Source organism: Gouania willdenowi, chromosome 4 (assembly GCF_900634775.1).
Source record: "Gouania willdenowi chromosome 4, fGouWil2.1, whole genome shotgun sequence".
In the NCBI taxonomy this organism is placed as follows: Eukaryota; Metazoa; Chordata; class Actinopteri; order Blenniiformes; family Gobiesocidae; genus Gouania; species Gouania willdenowi.
The window spans coordinates 42939085-42965390 of NC_041047.1; the positions used below are offsets into that span (position 1 = coordinate 42939085).

General features: G+C 38.5%; 1 protein-coding gene across 7 annotated transcripts in view; it reads right to left on the reverse strand.

Annotated features, from left to right (window-relative positions):
- mcf2l2 (MCF.2 cell line derived transforming sequence-like 2) overlaps positions 1-26306 on the reverse strand; it is a 95235-nt gene that overhangs the window by 58109 nt on the left and 10820 nt on the right. For 6 of the 7 annotated variants that reach the window (XM_028443439.1, XM_028443438.1, XM_028443434.1 and 3 more), the window contains 14 exons: positions 15662-15745; positions 11012-11126; positions 10720-10810; positions 10275-10388; positions 9382-9498; positions 9153-9302; positions 7249-7373; positions 6884-6998; positions 6666-6785; positions 6393-6584; positions 4103-4294; positions 3844-4030; positions 3609-3712; positions 1988-2076 (listed from right to left, as the gene is read on the reverse strand). In XM_028443439.1, coding sequence (XP_028299240.1) covers positions 1988-2076; positions 3609-3712; positions 3844-4030; positions 4103-4294; positions 6393-6584; positions 6666-6785; positions 6884-6998; positions 7249-7373; positions 9153-9302; positions 9382-9498; positions 10275-10388; positions 10720-10810; positions 11012-11126; positions 15662-15745 — 1795 coding nt within the window. Of the gene's footprint in view, positions 1-1987; positions 2077-3608; positions 3713-3843; positions 4031-4102; positions 4295-6392; positions 6585-6665; positions 6786-6883; positions 6999-7248; positions 7374-9152; positions 9303-9381; positions 9499-10274; positions 10389-10719; positions 10811-11011; positions 11127-15661; positions 15746-19029; positions 19266-26306 lie in introns of those variants that run through there. The other variant, XM_028443436.1, reaches the window with a different exon arrangement.

The window sequence follows — 26306 nt, forward strand, 5'->3', positions numbered from 1 at the left end:
AGCATGTACAGACAAGAGAAAAAAAATTAAAAAAAATAAATAAATAAAAAAATTAAAATAAATAAAATAAAATTTGGAATACCACAGTTTACTTTTAGTACACATTATTGTTGCTGTTCTGACAAAGTTCTTTAATCTCCCTCCTGTTAAAACTCACTAATTCCGAAACTTAGGGACAGGCATTCTCATGCACACCGATAGGAAGCTACTATAGACATACATTTTGGAGCTTATTGTTGTGAAACTGGAATACACTGAGAAGCCCCATTTACACTCATGGAGAACATGTAAACTCCACACAAAATGACTGACTTAACATCCAGGACTGTTTATGTTGTGCTTTGTTCATCGTGTTCACCGTAATAGGACGTCACTTTGATTTCGAGTGTATTCGGGTGTTCTGTGGAAGCCAAAATATCAACATCGAAGTGAAAAGAGCAGAAATGTGACTTTGGCTGACTTTTGGGCTCACACTGCTCAGTAGTGGATGAGAAACAACTTTTGGATGAAATACAGGCACAGTTTAAAACATTTTAGTTATGTAGTTAATCAGATTTAAAAATGTAAATAGTAGCCTCAAACATCCAATTAAATGCTCTTTTTCGTCAAATGTAATTAATGGAACGAATTAAGTATCTTTAAATTTATATATCTCTTTAAAAAATTGAGCATAGCGTTAGTTCAGGCAGGACGTGGACTAAACCTAACCCAAGCCAGCCATACCTCCAATCAACCTACGGCCAAGATTGGCTCCCTATTGGTCAAAGCATACCTTCTTAAAATCATCGCCCTTAATGGAAAAAAGGAATAAATGATCATATAGGACAAGGTAATTATCTTTTTTCTTTTTTTTTTAAATTGTATGTAAGCACTTCATCAGAGTCTTATTATATTGTTTAACTAAAGTGGTGTATCATTAGCATTAGCAACACTTGCTACATAACTAGGTAGCATATCATTCTAGTGATTTCTATTTGTTATTGAGGTAACACACTACTTTAAACAATGTTTGAACGCCTCATTTCACACAGTTTAGACAATAATATCCTTTACAAGATAAAACATTACTGCTTTGGTTACATTAGGCCTGGGTGATATGGGCCAATATTCATATCTCTATATTTTTCATCAAAATGACAATAGGTGATAAAAACTACATTTTTTTGTTTTACAAGAAAAACAATAATGGGTCAAAGTCAGTGGAGGAAAATTTCCACAAAGACTCTTTTATTAATCACTAGCAGCACAATATCAATATTTTGTATAACTTTTGACTTTTTCCTTCATTAAGGCTGAAATATGATTAAATTATGTACGTAGTGTTGCTTTTTTCAGGGCAGCTCTGAGTTGATGAAAGTAGTTTTTAAAGTAAATCACATTCAGGACACTGTCTCTTTAAGAATGTGAAAACATCCCCGTTAGCTGCAGCAGCAGCAGATCTCTGCTACAGCACAGTGACAGAGAGTTAGTTATAGAAGAGAAACACATGCAGCGTTTTCTCAAACATATTTCATCAGCGCTCAAAGCCGCTATATAAATCCTAATGCACATTTAATTTGACTAAAGCGGTCCTGACTGAAATGCAGAAGTTGTTAAAAGGAAACATTTTCAAAATGTGCAATGCATCATGGTCCTCTTGTTAAAATGCACTGAAGTTTAAAACATTTTCTATGTATTACCAATTAACAACAACCACACGTTCATTCCAAAACACTCTCAAAGTTCTTTCCTGAACAATTTAATGACTTGGGACAGAACTATTAAAAAGCAGATCTAAAGTGGGTGTCCACTCCCACAGTGCTATCACATCTGCTGGTACCTCTGAGGACCAGAACAAACTCAGAAACTCTGTTGACTATTTAACAATCAAACAATGACCATGTGTCACAACAGCCTATGGAGGAAACATTAAGCATTGAACGCTGCTTTCTCACCAGTAGTTACTGTGAAAGTTCACTGAAGGTTCCCTTTAATGCTTCTTCCTTACCTCCGCCTGTTGGACAGACTCTCCTCCGTCTCATTGGTCACGACCACATGAGTAGACCCCCCTTGGCTTTCCTCGTGCATCACCTCGATCTGCCACAAACACATTCAAACATTATCCAAACGTCCTTCCTGTCAAACCTATACACTAATATAGAGTCACTATATAATCCCCATCAGGTGCAAAAAAATCGTCCCGTAATTAGTTCTTTCACAAAAATATCCTGTATTTTAATGTAATAATTATTAAAATATGCCTTCCTAAACTGAACGCCGTCACTAGCCTCTCGAGAACTGCCACCTGAAATGGCCTGAGTAGCAGTTCTGCTGAGATTAGTGCCTCCAGCGGCAACAAACCCAGAAACAACTCAGAAAAGAGATGATGAATGAAGAAAAATACTATAAACTCCTGTAAATACCTTGTAAAATAGAGTGTTTACCTTCCTAAAGAGCATCAGGATGTGACACAGTTACATGTTCTGTAAGGTTAGTAACTGAGATTTAAGCGTCTCCCATGGGGGAAGGAACGATGTAAGTCAGCATGAAAAATCAGCCAATCACAAGTGCCACAAAAACTGTACACTCCTTTCAAAAAAGTGTTAAAGGATGTAACATCTGATACAAATTAGTGAATACCAGAGAACCACGAGTGAGCAAAGTAAAATGTTAATGTATAAATTAAAGACAAGCATCGTGAAATTAACAGCAAATATGCAATGTGTTGACTTGTATATGAATTTCATATCCCCATTTATGTTTTAGTCTAGGCTGTATTATAATTTAGGAATTAGGGCTGGGCAATATAACACGATTCAAGACGTATAAAGTTTTCTATTTTGGTGATATAGAAAATTACAATATTGCATATATCAGTATATATATACATTATAGCTTATCTTGTATCAACATGTAAAGCTCCTAACTCAGACCTTCCCCATAACAAGCCATACTACAGAACTCACTCACACGTGCTGTCCCTTACAGGTGAAAAAGCCAAAAGCGGCACATATTGTGCAGCTGTTTGTTAATAAATGAACCCGTGTAGCATTTTGCATCAGCAAATTTAACCCAGAATCGTCTTTCTGGTCAGACTTCATTTGAAATAAGATTATCAAGATTTATATCGTATATCCCCATTTTGAGAAAAAATATTGAGATATGAGTTTTGGTCCATATTGCCCAGCCCTGGTAGGAATGCACACAGCATTTCAATGTTAATAAAGGTCGACCTACCAGATTCTAATCACACATAAATATATAAATATATATATATATATATATATATATTTAGTAAGTGGTTGACAAGTGGGTATTTTACATTTTTTGTACACTTGTCTTAAAGTATAAGGAAAACTGGAGCTTAGTGTGTCAAGTCTGAATCTGAAAGTAATGCTGAACAGCAGCCCTCCATGACCCGGTCCATCACTGTCACTCTGCTACAGAGCTGCAGTGGGACATTCACACACAGCACAGCGGACTTTGTGTGCAGGTAATGCTGTAGTGTTGTATGTAGTGGATGGATGTCAATGGAAAGCGTGAAGGCCTTTGGCTCATTAATGGCTTGTATTTTCAAACATTAAAGGCAATTCTAGTTGTGAGGTTTGAGAAGAATCCAGGGAGGGTACCTTGATGCCTCCCTTGGCCTTTCGTATGATCTTCTTCTTGTTGAGATCAGCCTCAGGCGACTGTTTTGGAGTGTTTGAGTTATCAGAAGCTCTCCTAGCAAGAGCTGAGAAGAAACTGGAATTAAAAAGCTAATCTTACAACCAGAGTCAAACAATATTTACAAAGGACAAGAACTGTTTCAGTGAGCAAGCAGATATTCTGGCAGGGTTATCATGTTCCATTCATCCCACTCACGCTGCTGGTTCCCAGTGATCCGGTGGGAGTTTTTCAGTGAGGGACGTTTGGGTGAAGACTCGGGCCGTGGAGCCACAGGCTGGATGGGTCTGCTCTGTTTAGCTGAGAGTCTCTTTAGGCTGACATGACGCTTTTCAAACATCTCGTGAACATCCTCAAGCCTCTTTAACGCTTTCAGGACGCTCCCCTACAAGAAAAATGTCTTTCATCACCCCATCTACCTTAAAACAGGAAGTTGTTGAATATAATATCGTCGTACCTTGATGTCTTCAGACAGGATTACTTCATACTGGTTGTGGAGGTTCCTCAACTCCGTCAGTTGGTTTTTTTCAGCAGATTCCAGAAAACCTTCGATGTCAGCAAGGGCCGACACCGCCCCTTCCTGTGACTGACACTTGTCCACTGCCTGAGAGGCCAGCAGGTAAATGCCTGACTCACACCACTGGTTCACCTGCAGGGGAAACACTATCAGAGCATTAACACAAGAAATAACAAAGAAAGCTCCATGTGCTTTTGTTGCTTTGTGTGTTTTTTGTGCGCTTTTGTGCGTTATTTTTTATACTTTTCCGACAATTTGTGCGTTATTGTTCCTATTTGTGCTTTGGGGGTGATTTAGTTGTGGCTTTGTATATTTTTCTCATTCTCTGTATTTCCCTTTGTTTTTTGTGTTGAAAGTCAGTTTTTTTTTAATCATCAATTTGTGTTTTTTGGGCCTATACTACGAAGCTAGATAATTATATCCTGGATTTATCTTCGTAGCTGTATTACAAATCTAGATTACAACTCGCTAAGTTAAGCGAGTTGATTTCAGCCTGGCTATGTGCGCGCTCTTGTTACAGAGGTGAAGATTACAGCGTCAGACCAATCACAATCACAGAGAAACTGTAGAGCAATTTACATCATAATTGAGGAATAATTGTTTAAAAATATGAAGAATTAAAATCTATAATTCAAACCAAAAACAACACAGTAGCTGCAGTAAAAGCAAGAAGAGATGAATGCATAAACTGATGAATGTTAATGTTTAAATTAGTGAGATTACAAACGGAGAATAAACAGACACTGATAAGTTTCACTTTCTCTTTTACTTTGTCAGTTGCTCTGATGCTGCGTTAAGCCTAAATCATAAGGTGGAATATATTTACATGTTATATTATCTTACAGAACTGAGGCTCTTTGCATTACCTCAGAATACATGAATGAATGAATGAATGAATAAATGAATTAATTCAGTAATTCATTAATTTATCGGTCTGAAAGCGCCTGATGGATGCAGGCTTTATGAGCTGAACCTTTTTACTTATTTTACTTTATCAGTCCATCAAATAAAAATCTCTATGTTTCCTATGAGACATCTAAATATTCTCTCTCTCCTGTCAGATGTCAGATCAGATCCACACAGAGACGTGGTCACACATCACCTTTTATTGGACAGGTCGTTTTTCAAGAGAACTGATTGGTCAGGGGGTGGGACTTAAGTACTCGCTCAGATCTTATCCAGAACAAAACCTGGTCCCAACCATGTTAGTCGTTCAGCCTGTTACCATGGTGATTTAGCTCTGTAAGACGTAGGACAACACACACTGATTAAATCCGGGAAGTTAGCGCGATAAGAGGAAATCTAGCTTTGTAGTATGTATTTCATTTATTTTTGTAATTTTGTTTGTAGTTGTCTTGTGTGTTTTTGGAGCAATTTGGAGTTCTTTCTGAATTACATTGTGTATTTATTTTGGAGGCTGCACAAAATTAGAATGAGGGCTGTATGTTGTCTTTGTCTGCTTTATGCAGTAATGCACTAATGTTTGGAAATTTGTTTGCGTTAAAGATTTCTCCCAGAGTCTTTATTTGCAGTAGAACTCCACCAGAGGAAGTCCACACCATGGGACAGAGCTGATGCTCAGATAAATGACTGATTATCTCCTGTTAGCTATTAGCCTATACTATATGTGGAGTTAGCACAGAGAAAGTCGTCTCACATCATAGTTTGGTCACACTAGGTTGTTGTTTCCTTTAGAAAACTGATGTACTGTAATTTCCGGACTATGAGCTGCTACTTTTAACCCTGCGGCTTAAACAATGACACGGCTAAATTGTGGATTTTTCCAGGTTTTATAAGCTTCATGCTACCACAAATTTGAGCTCCGTCACATTAGACCAGGTGGAACAATAAAATTGTTAACATTAAATTGTTCTTGCTTGCACTGAATCATTCTGATCACTCATTTTGTGAGACAAATTAGTTTTACCCTACTGATGATGTGTTGTTGCAATAGTAATCCTGCCACCTCAGCCTATCTTAGGTATTTGCGTGGATTTTTCTTAGAAAATTGTTAAATTATTGTAATGCAGCAAATAAAACAGTGCGCTTTATAGCCTGGAAATTACGGTATTTATTATGGCTAATAAGGCCCATTCATTATCAATGTTATCCAGATTTACTTTCAATGGAAATATTGGTCAGACGAACTGATTAGTTTTAGATATTAAATTAATTAAAGTACAAGCTGTCTCAGTTCACTGTCAGGGTGACAGCGCAATCAGCTGTTCACCTTATTGATGCCCATATGTATCTGCAGAGATTTGGACAACAGATCAGACTTTTTCTGGGTCTCGTTGATGAAGTCATCACAGAGCCGACGGAGCTCCACACATTTAGGCCGAATGGAGTCAACAGCGTAGTGATTGCTCTGAATCAGCTGGTCACCATGGAGCGCATGGAGCTGGGCCTTCTCTAATGTGGGCTGGAGGTCACAATGCAAGACAGCAGATTAAAAAACAGTCTGCACACAGTTTCATCACAGTCCCGGAAGAAGAACTCTGACCCGAGCTTTTTCTTCCAGTCCTTTCAGCTCACTGAGCAGGTGTTCCACTCTTGCTACACAATCTGCATCGACTGACAGACTGGTCAGTGCTTCTGTCAGGCTGTCCAGACACATTTTGACCTGATGAAAAGCACAGAGAACGGGAAACATGTTTCCATTTCAGACAAGGATGTCAGAAAGATTGACAGACAGATTGACAGACAGATGGACAGACAGACCTCTCTGAAGTCCTGTTCAAAGTGTCGAAGCTGCAGGCACTGCTCTAGTTTTACATGGTGTTTACTCCAGAACTGTTCAAAAGCATTCTCTGTCTCATCCAGTTGGGCTAGAAGCCTAAAACACACACACACACACACACAGAAGTTGTTGTTACTTCTGATTACCAACTAGGAGGGATTTTTAATCTCAATTCCATGATCACCAGGTGTGTGTTCTGTAAAACTGAGTGAAACAGTTCACCTTGATGGTTCCTTGTGTTAACTCAATGATGACAGCAGCATTTGTTTTGGATAGAAAAGTCCATCGCTGCTTTCCCCATGTGTAGTTAAATAGCTCAAAAAGGCTGCAGGTGCTGCGTTCTCACCTTTCTACTGTGGTTTGATTCTCCATCTCGTCGGGGTTGAGCTGGTGATTCTCAGACTTGGCAGCTTGTTCTTTGATGCACCCAAACAGGGTGGATCCCTGCTTCAGAGCAAGCCTCAGCTCATCCTGACAACAGACAGACAGAAACACTAGCAGTGTTAGCTTTATTAGTAAAGCAGCATGTGTACATACCATTAAAGGCTTTCTTCAATCATTGTGCCATTTCTCCTAATTCAAACAAACCACTGAAGCTACTTTTCCACCAAAATGTCCTGGAACTTTGTAGTTCTTCATTATCTCCCAGAACTATATTCGCCTCAGGTCTGTTGATATTTCTACGACATTTTGAATTCCCACTACAACGCACATATGACTCCAGAGATGAGTAGTAACAGCGGGTGAATCTGCAATAAACATGGCGCAGGCTGAAGACTTATTTCAAGAAACCCTGATGTAATTGCAATGTGTGCATATGTGCGTGATTTGTGATAAACACAACTCCTCCCACTGACTGTAAATTGAGGAAGTCAAAAAAAGTGGAAAGAGAAACACATTTTCCTGCCATAAACACAACAGCATGTAAGTTTGCGAAGCAGGGCAAGTCATTTAGCCGTACGTATCATATTTAATTTATTAACGTTTATATTTATATTTGAAAAATATTGTGTATTTCTTATCATATTTCTTTCTCACTATTTATGAACATATATACAGTATGATATGAGGATCTCTGACAACACTTTTGTTGTGTCTATAGAAGCTTATGCAGACTGACAATGAAAGGCCATTTAGGCAATGAGTCCACCTCCGACACCCAGTTCTGCAGAATGTTTGGGTCCAGTAGTTGACTAGCCCTTGTGTTGTTAAAGAATCTGTTATACATTGGCTCTGTAAACTCCAATCCTCCTAAGTCCCCAAAGTCCCTAGTCTTTTAAAAGTGCTTTCCCTGATCAGTAATGATTCTTAGCCATAGCTACGATAAAACTCACAGCAGTAAAACAAAGATTTAAATTGTTTGTATTTTCTACAGTGAAAGGAAGGATTGGCTTTGTGGATGCGCCTCATTGAGGCTGTTACGAGTTGTTGCTGTTGTCATTTTCTCCGTGCTTCTGTTTCCAACACAAAAAACGGACGCGCTGTCGTGTCATGAGATACATCTTGCTGGGAGAGTATAGAGGCTATATTAAATAAATGTTTATCAGAAAACCTTTATTAATCCCAGGGGAAAATTGCTTAAAATGTTTCTCTAATGGTGTTTTACTACGTTGATTTTGTTAGATGGCTAAATCCTTGTTCATGTGGATCTTGTTGGGTTTTTTCTTTGTTATTATGAATTTCATATTTTGATGAGTGCATTGAGATGACTTTGTTGTAAATTGCGCTATACAAATAAAGTTGAATTGAATTTAATTGAATTAACACTTGCCAGCAGAAACATATGAAATTGTCATTGGTGTTGACATTTGTGGTCTCAATTTGGAACGCCCTGCCTACCCAGTCCTAGTGCTCAAGGCACGTCACTGGCGATGACGTAGCGTGCACGGGATAGTGAGAGAGCTGGCGACGGCACAAAACAGGACATTAAAACCACCAAAAGAATTGAATGTTGTGAAAGAACAATTGGAGAAGGCAGAAAAAGTCTCTGCGACTTTTAAGTGCTCGCTTTGACCGATTATTGAGAGCCTCTTCTTCGGGTTTCTGTTTTTCTGCCTAGATAAGCCTCTACTCAAGTAATGGTGCCCTCAAGTGGTTACGTCATGCAACTGTACCAGAGGCTGTTTGGAGTGGATCAGATGTTGTGCTCTGAATGCAAACCGAGCCAAACCAAAGTGATAAAATTATGACATGTAAGTTTGTATTGGCTATTTGTCGGTTGTGTGTTACAGTGTGTTTGTTAGCCGTCACCTTCAAGCTGTCATGTTTGTCAGTATGAGCTGTGAGAAGATCTTTGGTGCACTGGACGTCATTGGGCAGCTCCGTCTCTGCCAGGTCTGTCCCGAACTTCTGCAACATCTGTGCGGTGGTTTTCACTGTCAGAGCAAAGTTCTCTATGGCCTGAAGAGAGAAGATCCACAGTGTCACCATAGTCCACCACACCCAACCAGCAGGGCCGGGACCAACACTCAACACTCACGGTTCGGTGGTGAATCCACTGACTGTGACAGTACTCCAGACTTCCTCCTAACTCGCGGGTCAGCTGACATTTATCCACATAACCATGAAGGTCTGACAAAGAGTTGAGCATAACAATCTGCAGAATAAGAGCAGGTTGAACAGATTTAACACTGAAAACAACACAACAATTTAGGAGAAAAAAAAGATTTATATCTGTTACGTAAAACAACTTGAAGGAGGATATTTGATGTTCTGATGCACTATAATACACTTCTAAAATACAATCTCTACAGCTTTTATATTAATTTGAAGAAACCTTTAGTTGAATTAGAGAAATTCTTCTTTAAATGCAGTAGTTAAAATTCAGACGTTGCTGTTATTTTAAATTGCTGTGATGTGTGGCAAACTCTATGTAAGATATTTTAAGAAAATTTGAGTAGAAGTTCCCATTTCAGTTCATATTTGTTAGCACTTGCTAGCACCTATTAGCTAGATGTTACATTCTGTTAGCTTGATCTAATTGCAGATATTAGTTGGTGTTATTTTAACCACTCTAATAAGTTTTTCTTACTTAAGAGTTTGATTTTCTCAATATTTATAACATGACGTGTCCTCTATATAGATATGAACAGGCTCCACCACTAATCGAGTGTAAGAAAATTATCAATACACATTAAAATGTTTTGACAGATACAGTACGTAGTTGTTGATATTTCTCTGGGGTTTGCTTATTGGTTGTTTTCAAAGACTCAAGCTTAAATACTTTCTCAAAGTTTTATATTAATGAATAAAAAAGCTAGCAGTAGCTGAACTGTGGCTTTTGTTCTGACTGTACTTGGGTTTGACTCTTCTAGGTGTTTTCTTCATTATTTCAAAAGGCATGACACACCACAGTGCAGTCACCCTTCTTACCTTCATTTTAAAGTCATCTTTGTGCAGCTTGATCCCGATGTCTGCTATGGCTCTTTGGAAGAACCGGGCTGGCCTCAGAACAAACACCAACTGGAGGTTACCTGGAAATGCCCCCTAAGGCCAGAGCACATTGACATGGACACTATCACACCTAAACAACATGCAAATATGCTACACTCACGCTATAGTAGAGAGCATTAACTAAAAAGGTTCAATCACTTAGTGGTACAGAGTTTCCATGAGTTGTGTCTATGACATGATGAAGGACGGTCAGCCCGAAACGTCACGGTTTTTTGGTGTAAGTTAAAACTGAAATTGGGAGCTAACCATGCAGTTGTGCGGACCTTTTTTCATTGCATCTTTGAACCTTTTGATCCAGCATACTGCCTCAAAAAAAGGGAAGTGCGTGTTTTTGTATTGTGCTATATGGTGTCTATGAACTCACAGCAATCCTGGATAAAGATGCTTTAACAGAGCTCCACTTGTCTTTCCGCCGGTCGATGATGATGATGAAGCCGATGCTGGCAGCGTCAAGGCTGGAGACAGATGGCAGAGAACACACATAAGTAGACTCAGAATGATGGTCACTTTATTCACAGAAATAACAAAATCCTCTCCCAGTGCTCAACTGTAGGAAACAATTGAGCACTGAAATGCTTGATGAATCTGAAATGGATTCACCAAGTGTTTATTCTTAATCTTCCAATAACAGTACAGAGAGAAGCTGCGTATGTTACCTGGGGATGCTGGTCAGATAAGTAACTACGTTGAGGAAATCTTCCTCAGGCACTTCACTAAAGCCTGAGTGTTCTGGAAAAGTGATGATAGGAGCTCCATCATTACCACGACCTCCTGTAACAAACACACAAAAAAAACGTGATTTTTAACATACATATGTGCAGGCGTGCATGTTATCCCTGACTGCTTTTGGATTGTGTTGTGGCTTTATTTTCTACCACAGATAAAAGTATTATATCTTTAGATTTGTTCATTCTAATCTCAATAGACAACTGGCCGAGGCCGTCACTACCAACTAAACACTATGGTTGATTGGTGATTTATTTTTTTAGTAATAATCAAACACTCTATGAGTGTTCTCAGACAACAAGACTACATTGTACAAAGGAAAAGTCATACCAATCTAAAACAGCACAAACACAGCAGCAAACTCACACATGTGATGCTATAAAGCAGCTTTATGTTGGCGTGTATCACTGGAAAGCCTAATCATGTTGTGAGCGTAGCTTTAGTTTATGTGGCACAAAAATGAACAAGAAGCATTCCTGCCTAAACCACAAAGTCAGCTGTGTCCCCACCACCAAACACATCTGGAAAGTCTTAATTCCTGTCCTAAGTATAAAAACACATCATGCAGAATGTTCCTCCAGTTTATTCCAGCTAATATTCCCAAAACCCTTTGATTGGTATAACCTATGCCATATAAACCAATACAAATATTTACACCTGGAAATTTGTATGGAAAAAAAAAAACAATCCTTAAGGCATCTCGTAGGTTACCTCTACATCAGACATGGACAATTTAGTGTAGCTCCTAAAGTAAATACATAAAATACACAAAACTACTTGAAAACATTTACATTAGAGATAAATATTCAAAATTACTACAAAAATATGCAAAAATGAGAGTAAAATATGCAGAATAATGACAAAAAGAAAAAAGAAAAAAGAAAATCTTTATTGTTGTTGTTTCCTGTATTGATGCTCAGATTGGTCATTACTCCAAATGCTAACATGGACGTTGATAATGTGACCTCGCTGTGATCGATGACTCTGCTCTACATGAACTAACAGCCCTTTAACACCTCGATGAAGTCTTTGAAGTTAAAAGCTGCCCAGTCTGGCATGAGTTCACCTAAAACCAAACAAACCCCTGTAGTCACATGACCATCGTTTAATTTAATGACGGTACTTGAAAAAATGCTACCAAACATCCAAAGGAAAGGAAAAGGCTCTGATGGAAATAATAAGGAATACAGAGCGACCATCTGTGAAGACCTCAACAGACACAAGAGTCCAGTGTCTTCCTCTGCTTACACTGATCATTTCACATAGACTCTTTTATGGACTCTAGTGTTGAATCCTGGTATTGTGTAAAATAACTTTGGATATTACTAATTTTTCACTGCCCTGATAGATTATAAACCTCTAGTTCTAGAGAGGTATTTCATGCCACATCCACATAACTTTCCCTCTTCTCTTTGTCCCACTCAGTCTTGTACTTCTAACACTCCTTTGAGATGTGATAAATCCAGTGAGGGAAGGTGCACAAAGTGAGGTCCATAAACATATGGATGAACTTGACTGGCCTGTACAGTTATCTATCCTCCACCTCTGACGTTGGACAACAAAGCGTGGTTTACAGTCTTTACCTCATCCCAGTGTCTGACCAAACAAACAAACGTCTGCTGTGGAACGCTTTCCCAGAGGAGTGAAATCTTTCATTAAAGCTTTGGTTAAAGTAGCGCTTCTCAAATAGTGGGGCGTGTGACGTCTTGATGTGGGTGGGGGAAGGGAGAGTCGCCCCCCCCAGTTTATCACTGTTGTTCTAATAAATGTGATTGCACATCTGATGTGTTTTTTACTGAGTTTTGAGAAGGATACTCACACTTTCTTTAAGGTTACATTTTTACCCATTTTGTGCTAAAAAAGTTTCTCTCCACACAATAGAACAAATATTTAGATCCACTGAGTTAAAGCTTGTCACAGAAAAGGGCACACAATAGCATCCCTTTTGTTTACGAGCGTGAAGTCCTGTAGACAAATGCATAGAAGTGTTTTGACTTCTTTCTCACTCTGATTTCTTGTGTTTGACCCAAAATTAACTCTGTCAAAGTACCTTTCTAACACATTTCTGGTGGTGGAAAAACCAAGTTCATGTTTATTTTGGGGTTTACACGGAAAGATATAAATCCAGCCACATTATATGTCTCCCGAAATGAGGTGATATCACAGGGAATACCAGGAACTCACCAGTCGAACCAATCACTTTTGTTTTAAAACACTTGTTTCAGGAGTTGCTGCTTTCACTACTTCTCAGAACAGCATTAAAAAGCTCAGTTAGATGATTTTCTGAGTGCATCCTGACCCAGACCTTCCCCTAAACAAACCACACTAAAGAACTCACTCACATGTGCTGTCTTTTATAGGAGAAAGAGACTAAAGTGGACCATATCATAGCTGTTTGTTAATGAATGCCTGTGTGGTATTTTACATCAGCAAATGTAACCCTGAATTGTCTTTCTGATCAGACTTAATTTGAATGAATAGTAAAATTTATAAAAAAACCTTGTTCAACGGACAAAAACTGCCCCTGTTTCTTGTTAGCTTTTATTCTCTGCAGCAGAACATTGTTTATAGAAGCTCTGCCGTGCACTGCCATCGCCCCCTTCACACACTGCTGTCTCTGTGTGTGTGGTGTTCGTCACGGCTACCTGAAGCTACCGTGCTGCGATACATCATGGACCGCTACTTGGTTAAAACCAGACAACCATCCAACAAAGGGAACCAATCCAAGTTCCTCCGTCAGATCCACAAACATGGGGACAGAGATGAACCTGTAGCAACGATTATGAACTGGAAACTCAACTAAAGCTAACTATGCTAAGCTAACCCACAAACACACAGACTGGGCAAAGAGCTAATGCTAACCACTCCATATAAGGAATAGACCAAGTAAAAAGAACACGTCTTACTGTCATAAAGCCACAGAGAGCCATCAATTTGTTTATGGTCAGATTTAACACTTTACTATGGAAGGATAAAAGCTAAACATGTCACACGTTGTGTGAAATAAATGTTAGCATAAATACTAATGTCACTATTAATCCGTTCAAATTTGTGAAACACAATATTTTTTAAATATATTTCATGTGTTCACAGACAAAGCTGGTCCCATTAGACTAATGTAACTATTGAGATCATTACACCAAAATATACTGAATGATTAAATCATCAGCTTGATATGGTTTAATTATAGGAAATCAGTTATTTATCAAACATAAATTTATGTAACTCATTGTCAGATAAATAAACAAGATTCATCAGCAGTAAAAACACTAATGGAGTTATTTTTGCTTTTCATGTGCTTTTTTTTTTTTTTAGAAAATAAATTTATTTCAAATGAAATAAATGAATTACATACAATAACACTAATAGAGTGACCCACATGCACTAATTTATTCCATAAAATATCAGCTCATGAACTTTTTGATATAGCTGTTTATGCCCCATAGTTAATTATTTTGCAGCTGGTGACCAATCAGGAGAAACCTACTGGGAGGGAGGCCATGAGTTCCTTCCTGCCCTCAAAAATAAAACCACATGCTGACATTTTGTCTTTCTTTAAAAATATAATACCTAAAACATGTATATATTGAGAATTAAAAAACCTTATTCAAAATGGAGAATTACTTTTATATTATTTTTTATTATCATTATTATTATCAATATTATTAATAATATTATTATTATTGTTTGTGAGCCTAAAGTATTTCCAAAATCTAACTTGAATTATTTATGTATTAGTTTTTAGCTTATTTTTATTATTATCTTTTTTTCAACAATTATTATGAATTCAATACCTAAAGAATCTAATTATTAAGTAAGAATTCAAATACCATATTTTGATATAAAATATTTTATTATTGTTGTTAACAATGACATCTATGATGCATATTATTTTCTTTGATGTCTACGGTGGAGAGCACTTACTCCTAACAACAGTGGCACAAAGTTTGCTTTGTCCCAAAACAACAAGTATGCAAAGTCCGTGCTGGCGCACTCCGTACGAGTCCGTACTCAGAGGGATATTCCATAAAGCAGGTTATGTTCAAACTCTGAGTATGTTCAGGCTCAAATGATGGAAACTCTGAGTATCTCATTCCTAAACGTAAGGTATGTTCTTCTCTGAGTATGTTACCATGGCAACATTGTCCGTGAACTAAACCTGGTCGCTGGCAGGTTTTATCAAAGATACCCTGGGTTTCTACCTGGCTCCGCCCACCAGAACACCGTTTCTGAACACTTTAATGAACCTTAACACTTTTCTCTGAAACACATTAGTAACGTCACACACCACAGATGTGTTCACATCATTACTAATGTTGTGTTGCTTTATGTTTTTTGTTTTTTTGTGAAAAGGGTAGTTTTCTTTATAACATTGTGGATACAGAGCATTAAGTGAAAGTCAATGAGAGGTTGATCTGCAATAAAACATCTACTGTCTGTAGTAAAGTTCCCTGAATACAAACCTGTGGATAATATAAAGGAGGAGATGATAATTTAAATGAATCCACTTTTGGATGCTTTTTGGTCTACATTCAAATCATAACAGTACCGAGGGCAGAACAAAAGGGATCGGACTTTACCTGAAAGCAAGGCAAACTGGCGATGAAGCTGCTCTATTATGTCCACTGCCAGCAGGGGCCTGATGTCCTGCTGCATAATCTCATCTGTGAGGACAAAAAACAAAGATGAGATGAGCTCCAATCTGTGAAACACTGTGGTAAACAAGTAAACCAAAGAAAGTGTGCGTACATTATTTACTTCATTATTTGATCACGAGCCTGTTATATACTGTAATAATGTGGGATTGCAGCCTATGGCTAATGTTCCTCTCTAGTCCCTTGGCAGGTTGATGTAAAATAATGATCGAGCACACAGTGGACAGGTTGTTTGATCAGATTATTAATTATAAAAGTGAAGCAGCAACATCACCTCAGTTTTTAATGATCACCATAAGACCTGATTACTATCTGGAATGCACAGGTAAAGGGTTGAGCTTCTCTGTCTGAATGAGATGTAAAGAGATCCTGCTGAGCTACAGTCAGTAGAAAGACTGTGTCTCACTGAGAGTTTCCACTACTTGCTTGTAATGCTTAATACAAACAGAACCCAAGCTGCTTGAGGTCCAGTGTGAAATATCTACAGTCAGTCATGATTTGGGGTGCAATGTTCTGTTCTGTTCCTCCAAACTCTTAGACCTTGATTCCTGAATAAAAGGCACACTTCACTTTTATTAAAAAAGAGGACCTTGGACCACTGGCCAACAGTCCAGTCCTTCTTCTCCTCTTTTTTTCTGTAAAAACTGAAAAGTAAATGGTGATTTTTTTCACAGTATTCTAATTTTTGGAATTCCTCTTTTTGTGGGTTTCATGATCTGGAAGCCCAAATTATGTAAAAATAAACAAATAAATACTTGAAATCATTTAAATTGTGGGCCCTGAATCTATAATCTATGAAAGTTTAACTTTTTGAATGGAATTATGGAAATTAAACAACTTTTTAATGATATTCTAATTTTTTGGAAAAGGTCTGTATATTCTCGGCGATATGTTTTATGAAAAAGTACAAATGCATAAAGTACTGAGTAGTTTGATGCACTTTTAGTATCTAATGCTGTAAATCTGTTGGATTTAAACTCCTTCAGCACGTTTCTTTCAGAAGGACAAACACTAGAACAGTTTTTCTTAACCTTATTAAAGATACTGAACCCTGCGAGCTTCATCAGTGTATTCACTGAACCCTTTGTAATTGGTAAAATAAAATATGATTTCTTCAAAACATTGATCTACATTCCATTCAGACTCACACACTTAAACTTGGGCAGATGTTTTGCTTTGTTTAAAAAGCTTTTCATCTAAAAAAAAAAACTCCAAATTTCTAAATAAAATGTAACAATGTTATTGCTATTTATATTTTAATGTACTAGTTAATCATGGAAATGTATTTTCTGTAAGTTTTACTGTGTCTTCACCCCTGCCCAGGTCCGGGGTATGCCAGCCCACTTTAGATCGCGACCCATTAATTATAAACTTTTATGTTAAATCTACAACTCTTCTGTAAAGCTGTTTTTCAGTGTATTTTTCTGTAATATTTTTAATTCGGTGCTCCGTATATTGCTTCACAAAGTAGATTTATTTGCATATCTCAAACATCATCGACAACACTTCCTTTTCAACAATACCAAAATCTCCACTTATCAATGATTTAAGGCTTTGATTTGAACTAATTTAATCTCAGTTATTAGAGAACTATGGATGAACACGGCATCTTTAATGTAAAGAGAACAAAACTTGGACAAATCAAACCATGATTTCTTTTTCACGCTAGAAAGAAAATATGCTTCGGATTGAAAAAAAAAAAAAAAATCACTTTGGGATTTGAACCCACATCTTTATGTGAAACACGGAGGACATGAGGACATGAATCATTGGCTTCAACTGATTAAAACGGGATGATATCAAAAGCATAGATGTATGCATTAATTGTTTGAAATAGATTTCTCTAAGTCAAACAATTTTAGTTTTTAGTTTTTAATAATAATGAACGAGATCATACTGATGTAACTGATATAAAAGTAAACATGTACAGTACTAGAGAAAATACAGAATGTAACAGATACAGTAGTTATTCATCGTGAAATCAAATGGAACTCTTATAGTAACTGGGAGACCAGTGACGACGGCACAAATCTTTAAGGAAGTAAACCTTTACGAAATCCCGGCCTTTGGACTCAAAGTGCACGTGTTTTACAGAACCCTGCACGTCTACAGTAGTTATTATGTTTCCCCTTAGCATAAAGCTTCAGGCAAAGACTGGGATAAACAGAACTGTCTCTGTCATGAGAATAAAGACAGGCATTTACAGCATCTGTGCTTTAAGAGGCTGGAACCATCTTGGGAAGGTTATGCACTGGTGGGGGTGGAATGAAGGAGATGAACAGCACAATAGCTGTTAACGGCTTTAAGTGGGGGTGTTATCAATGTTCCTCTGTTCCCAGTCAGTCTGCTGACATACAGACTGGCCCATTCACTTACTTACACAAGATCAGACACATAAAGGATGAGGGAAGTTCTGAGTTCACGAGGTTGACTACAAAACTTCTCAACCCGTGGTTCTGGTAGCCCAAAAATGTTCCACTCAGCCACTCAGGCTTCTATTTGAAAAAATCTAAAATATCACAAAAAATTGACAAAACAGCTTGAAGTCCGAGCTATTGTTGCATGAGATACAGAATAAATCTGAAGGGGTGGCCATGACCAAATCACTCACAGCAAAACTTCCTGTTAATGCAACAATGTTGAATATTTTGCACAGGACACAAATCAATTTATCTACTTCAACAAAACACAGCTGCAACAGGCATCTATTTAGGACAATTCATTTATCCTTTGGGAATGTTTGCTTTGTCTCTCCCAGTACACATTTGTATTACTGAGTGTAAAGTACGGGATGAAAAATAACTGTTTTTAATGCAAATACGAATACTGTTACTGATTCTAATTTCATGTCAATGTGACAGTGTGTTTGTGATGACTTGTTAGATAAAATGTAGTTGGAGGAAAAGTGTGGTTATGATTTATAAAAAAAAACATTTGAAATGTCATTGTTTACACACTGGTTGGGTCTGACCCAGGATGAGGGTTTGTGTTCTGTCCTTTCATGCTCTCGTAGGACCATACCCCCCCATCTCAATCTATAATTCATATTTAGCATACTAAGAACATATAAGCAAATCTTTGTGTTCACTCCCACTGGCTTCTTCGATTCTCTGCTGCTCTGTTGTATTTACAGAGCTGCAAACCAAAGGCTGCTGTCAGTGATCCAGGTGTAACCACTCCACTTTTTGACATTCTTTGAGCATGACCATCATACCTCGGGTTAAAACTCACAGAAAAAAATTAGTAGTTAGAAAAGAACTGTGTGTGTGTGTGTGTGTGTGTGTGTGTTTTACCTAAAACATTTTTGACCCTCTTCATCTTTACAAACCTGGTATGTCCACACACAAAATCAAAGGTAAATGGAGCTAATCCTTTGAGAAAAAGTCCAACATCCCAGAAAACATCAGTACGTTAGTCTCCAAAGTTAGTAATGGTGAAAGAAAAATCCAGAAATCTATAGCAGCAGCTTCTTCGTTTTCATGGTGGATTATCTTTCCACTGTCTCTTTATTCCTGCATTTCACTCACACACCCACTGTGTGTGTGTGTGTGTGTTGCTGTAGTCAGTTTTTCCAGCTGTAATAAAACAGCTCTGCTATGAGCAAGTAGCAGCCTATCAGCAGCCAGAGAAACAACATGGTGTGTGTGTGTTTGTGTGTAATGTTTTTACACTCTTTGAATGATGTGTCAGCAAAGTAAAAACTTCATAGACTATTTCTAGTCTTTATTATTGTTATTATTATTATTAATAAAACAATTCAAATCAGTAGCTGTGATGATCAGCGCAAGCAGTTCAAATATTTTGCTAGTCTTTACTTGTACTTGATCTCTCCCTGAGGTCAATTACTTAAGTTAATATTGTCATTATTATATTAAACCTAAAGAAATTATTTGGTGGTAAAAAGTCCTTTTGACCATCTTTAGGGGGTATACTACAAATCTAGATTACCTCTTATTGCGCTAACTTTCGGGATTTAATCAGTGTGTGCTGGACTACAAAGCTCGCTAGAGCTTAATCACTATGGCAATTAATGATGAATGGCTAACCTGATCGTGACCAGGTTTTTCTCTGGCTTGGATGTTAGCGAGTCCCAAAGTCCTGCCTCCTGACCAATCAGATCTCTTAAAAAACGACCTGCCCATTGATAGAAGATCCTGGTTGGTACACATCTGACAGTTGTGTTTAGGAGAGAAGATTATTATTTATAAATGCAATCCTTTCAGGATATAGATTTATAGCTGATAGACTGATTTACAGTCAGCTGATGAAGCTGTGCACAGACGGCTGAAGTCATTAATAAATTCAATAATTCAATCATACGCTGGGGCTGACAGTATCAGCAGGAACATGCACAATGTGCTCTCATCCCAGTGTTGGTGATATAGTTCTATTTGAATAGAAACACGTGTGTGCTGTAATAGTTTAACTGCAGAGCGCTGTCTGTTTATCTTCCAATGGATTAATATAATAAATAATCTTGAGCTGTTGTGCATTCACAGTCAGCAGCTTCCTGCCTGAGTTCTCTCATTCCTGCCTTTTCTGCAACTACGGGGTTGTCTTTGGTCTGAATAATGGATTTTTTTTTATTATTCATCATTTTAAATTTCAGCAACCTGGTCAGAACCAAGTTATGAAGTGGATCAGAACTGAGGGAGTATAAAAGCTCTGCCTCCTGCAGTGCGCTGCACTAATTAGGCCCGAGCGCCACAAGCTGGTGAAGGGCCTCTTGCTCTCATACTGGCCACACTACAGGGGAAGGGGCGGAGCCTATGCGAACACCATGTGCCCGTCAGTGACCAGGTACCATTGTCATGTCATAGGCGTGCCCCTGAACTTTTCGAAAATGTATAGTTCATGGTACTCAAACAGGGGGAAACATTGTTATTGGGTTGGATTATTTTTCTTTCTTTCTTTCCCGGTGTCGGAACCAACTCACCTACTTTTCACCCACTGAACCATTATGTAGAGTCTCAAAAATTGAAACAAAATTCAATCGTGCGATTCTTTAATTTCTGGCTATTTCCGATGCAAAAACGCGCCAGTGTCCCCAAGTACGCCAAAAATACATTATGAGATAGGAATTGCCAAAAAAAATGAATTAATCATAGAATCGTGAAAATTGACACAGAAATAGAGCATGACAAGACAAGTAAAAATATTATGAAGACCACGCCAAAAAACATACAAGAAGTACAGAATCTTGAATTGAAAATTGCAAAATTGCTATTTTCGCTCATGTTGTATTTTAACGCATTTCTCCTAGAGCGTTTCACTGACGGGGTTCAAAATCGCTGGAGATCATCTAGAGAGGTGGGACATCAAAAGTTAATCCATGGATTATTGATCACTTTTAAGGTGTTTTTTTGGCAAAAATTACAAAATATTAAATTTTTGGAAAATGCTCCCATTTGCACATACAAACTATGATTTGCGTCAAATGTGAATCAGTTGTACTCCCGGCCCTAAACCAGCTCAATGTGGAAAAACAGACATTGGTGAGCTAACGCCCCCTACAGAGTGAAGCGAGTTTAATATGAGACAAATGTCCTATTTTAACACACTTTTCCTAGGACGTTTCACCAACAGGACTCAAAGTTGCTGGAGATCATCTAGAGAAGTGGGACATCAAAAGTTAATCCATGGATTTTTGATAACTTCACTGTCATTATGGATTTATATTCATTATATTTGTTTAAGATCATAAGCTGTTCCTTCATTCATTGTGAAGGCGCTCAGTCTGCCAGTTCTCTCTGATTGGTCAGACGTTGCAATCTCCACCCCTTTCATGTGCAGGGCAAGTGGCGAGGCTGTAATCACTTGGCTTCAATTAGCGTGTTATGATCATAGGTGATCAACGTTCGTAGGACAGCTCCTGTCTGACAGGGAATGTTAGGTTAGTTGAAGCCAGCTAACGGAGATTATCCAATCTAGATTCGTAGCATACCACCCTTAATGTTTGGTATTATCAATAAGAAGTTGCAGTGGGTTGCTGGAGCCGTCTACCACAAGGCAAACACACAGAAACACACAAGTGGGTAAAAACCAATAACCTTCTTTCATCATTCCATCAAATTTCTGTAGCCGCACCTTTCTCCACTTAGGGTAGCGACAATCCTAAAAACAATATCTTCAAAGCTTTGTCCAACTTAATTATTTGCACTGCACAAAACAAAGAGAACATTTTCTGTTTGCATGAAACAGCGTGAGGGAGGAGCACAACATGTACCGTATATAGGCTGGCAACAGACAGTCCGTGACAATAATGCTCAAGATTTTTGTTCTATTTTTAAAAATCATTTTTAAAGTTTGTTTAAATGAATTCAGGTATTTGTTTTGTTTTTTTTAATGTATTATCTCAATAAACAGATTAGTAGGTTACTTCGTTATTAATGTGCTTTTTAAAATAAAACACTTTATTAAATCTAATCGAGTAACAACTAATTACAGTATATCTAAGCACTTCTGTCAAAAACCAAGCACAGGCCTGTTTTAAGTTGTTTCTCATCTTTTAATACAAACATTTGGTATCCAAAGAGTTCAATTAGAAGTATTGCTCCACCACAAATCACACCTAAATATGTAAAATGATATAGTAATTTCCCAGTCTTTGCGGGTACCAATTTCACTGATGTGTATAAGGTGATCTGCCCTAAAACTAATGATGTAGTAGAAATTTTTACATATTTGTCTCAGCGCAGTTCAGTTAGTGCTTGTGAGTAAAGACAGAAATGTCAAAAGTAGCTCAAACACATCCTTGTGTAGTCCAGATAACTAAATAAAAAGATAATACTGTAAAGGAAATGTGAAGAAAAGCAGTAAAGATGAAATATGAGAAAAATCTAAAGAGAAAGCTGGGTCATTTTTAAATTTTACTACACTGGATGGTTATCTATTATTTAAGGGAAAAAAGAAAAGAGCTTTTTAGGGTTTGTCTGAATGAATATGCACATCTGTTGTTTAATGGTATTACATAAAACATGATGTTGTGGCTCAAAGATTTAAGTGCTCACTTCAACCTTTTCCAGTTGAACTGAGTCATAAGTACAGTAGATGCTCTATTATCGAAAGTCGAAATCGTTTCCGGTGAGGGTTGGACTCCGCCAGGGCTGCCCTTTGTCACCGATTCTGTTCATAACTTTTATGGACAGAATTTCTAGGCGCAGTCAGGGCGTTGAGGGGGTCCGGTTCGGGGGCCTCAGTATTGCATCACTGCTTTTTGCAGATGATGTGGTCCTGTTGGCTCCAACATACCGTGACCTTCAACTCTCACTGGATCGGTTCACAGCTGAGTGTGAAGCGGCCGGAATGAGAATCAACACCTCCAAATCTGAGTCCATGGTTCTCGACCGGAAAAAGGTGGAGTGCCTTCTCCGGGTTGGAGATGAGGTTCTGCCCCAGGTGGAGGAGTTCAAGTACCTCGGGGTCTTGTTCACGAGTGAGGGAAGGATGGAGCGAGAGATCGACAGGCGGATTGGTGCGGCGTCTGCAGTGATGCGGAGTCTGCACCAGTCCGTCATTGTAAAGAGGGAGCTGAGCCAAAAAGCGAAGCTCTCTATTTACAGGTCGGTCTACGTTCCAACCCTCACCTATGGTCATGAACTTTGGGTCATAACCGAAAGAACAAGATCACGGGTACAAGCGGCCGAAATGAGTTTCCTCCGTAGGGTGGCTGGGCTCTCCCTTAGAGATAGCGTGAGAAGCTCAGTCATTCGGGAGGGGCTCAAAGTAGAGTCGCTGCTCCTCCGCATCGAGAAGAGCCAGATGAGGGGGCTCGGGCACCTAATTAGGATGCCCCCTGAACGCCTCCCTAGTGAGGCGTTCAGGGCACGCCCCTCCGGAAGGAGGCCCCGGGGAAGACCCAGGACACGCTGGAGAGACTATGTCTCTCGGCTGGCCTGGGAACGTCTCGGGGTCCCCCGGAAGAGCTGGAGGAAGTGGCCGGGGAGAGGGAAGTCTGGGCCTCCCTACTGAGGATGCTGCCCCCGCGACCCGGAAACGGCTAAGCGGGAGAAGATGGATGGATGGATGGATGCTCTATTATATCTGCTGAGAACTTATCTGAAACGTAACCTGCTAATAAGCCTTTTCACACTCTGGGAAATCTCGCTCTCGTTCATTCCTCACGTGAGTTCAATGGTCAAGAGAAATAAACTTGCCTTGGCTGACAACGAGTCTGACTGAGATTTAGAGTATTTTTACCATTAGAGCATTGATTCCTTGAAAGACTAACGTAGTGTCAGCCTCCAAGGTAGAAATGCAGAGTTAGCTGCTGAAGCTAATGCTGTACACAAGCTAAAAATTCAGGTTTTTTCGGGCTTTTTAAACAATGACTAATCAGCTGATCAGTGTGGTTTCATTTATCGGCCTGTTTAGTGTTCATCTTGAGCACTTCCTTCTAATTTGTAAATTGAATTAAAATAATAGCTTTATAAAAAATAATCACAGACCTGGTTAGTGAATGGTTTACCTTGTAAATTTACCTTTTCAAAGTGAGAACTCATACTGTGCAGTTCACACTCAGATACTGTATCTCGCTTGTCCCATCATTAATAATATCAATAATACATTTTATTCATAAGCGCTTGTCAAAAACTCTAAGACACTTTATAGTTGTTAAAACAACTACACAAGTCAAAAAAACTAACTAACAACAATAAAGGTAAATACAGAAAAAAATACATAATCACAAGTTAAAAGCTTGGGAGAATGAGTGTGGAAACAGACGTCTGTCGCTTTGATACTGCTTCTCACATCGGTTTTACAAAAGTGCTCGGATATGTGCATCATTCCTGGGTAGAGTCCGAATCCCGCCCGCTGGAGACCCAGGTAGTCGGTGTTTTCCTCAACCAGTGGTCACCTGTGTGGAAGTGATGGGACTGTTCTTGCTGAATCTATACTGCTGCTGAGCTGCTCCCATCAGTTTTTAAAAGTGGTCAAAAGTGGCATACGCGGAAAACCCTGGTCCCCTCCTCGAGTCCAAATATGTATAATATTAATATTATAAACACTATTAAAACACTAAATATCTCTGGAATAAAATTACAAACGCTGTTAGGTTGGAAATATCAAGAGTGAACAAGCTTGTTGACGTTTTTATCCCTCTCGACCTATGACCCCCCCAGGTCGTGCATGCACCGTTTTACCTTTGTGATGAATGAGAAATGATTGGTCAGAGTGATCGAAAGTAGAAGAACAGAGAATTACAATAAACAGATAAAAGAGAAAAGGCCAACTATAATTCCATCCATCAAACACATTCCTGCAATTTATATTGAAGTTTTCACAATGCTTGGTTTCTTCATAGTCAAAACTGCGTTCTTAATTTTTTATTGCTATGCTAATAAAAAACTGATCTATAAGTGCTTAAACGATGTGTCTGACTAAGACTAATTACTCACTCTGGGATATTTTTAGTAGATGTGTCCTTAAGGTCTTGGTGAGGGTGGGAAGGGGGGCTTCCTGTTGGTCCATAGGAAGAGGGCGTCAGTCCAAGAAAACAATCGAAGGATGTCTAATGACGAGATCCCATGAAAACCAGTCTCTCCCTCAAATGTTCCACGCTCACTCACAGCAAAGAGTATCATTATCGCCTCATAAAACACACACCTCTAACACACAGCACTATTTACACTCCTCCAATGTGTTAATGAACTTGTGCATAAATGTTCTTCTCAACATACAGTACGTGTAAAGCCCCATCGCCACACATGAGCACAATGATCTGTTAATAATACAGAACCAATGTGAAAACCAAACTGAACTCAAAAATGGATTTCAGATCACATCTAATCTGTGCAACTGTTAGGCTTACTTTTCCATCACATTTGACAAGCATGTGTTAACTGTCAGCTTTATGCAGAACGGTTGCAGGCATGAATGAGAGGAAACTGAAAAAAGGCAACGCAGAGAAGCTCTTTTTAGTCAACACTTTTTAAGGAATAATAATTAAAAAAATGATAGAAACTGTTTCTAATGAACCATTTTTTTCTTCTTTTTATATGCAACCAGCTTTTCTTGACTTTGTCTCCTCATTGTTTACCCCCATATTAATTTATTCCTCACAGACACCCTCACATATTGGGTTTCTGTTGCGCGCAACTGTATAGATGCACAGTGATGACATCGTTACCAAAAAGGATTGTGAACGGGAAGGAGTGTGCAGCATTAAAAGATCAGAAAGATAAGCAGGTGCACTGCCAACCCATGTAATGAGTTAAAAACAAACAGTAAAATCAATTCTAAAATGAACCAGGAGTCAGTGAAGAGAGGCTGAAACAGGCGTGATGTGCTTTCATTTGCACGTACCGGTGAAAGGCGGGCAGCAGCATTTTGAACCAGCTGAAGCCGGGACAGCAGAGACCTCTGAGTAGAGGCTGTTACAATAGTCGATTCGAGATGAGATAAAAGCATGACAATAGACATTAGTTAACTGAATGGAAACCAGGGTTCAGATCTGGTGTTATCTCTTACAAGTTTCACAGCTTCATTAATCCACATTAACTGAAAAGAAAAAGAAGTGTCGTTAGAAAGTTATTGCCACAGAATAAAGTTAGTGCTTTCTAAACGGACA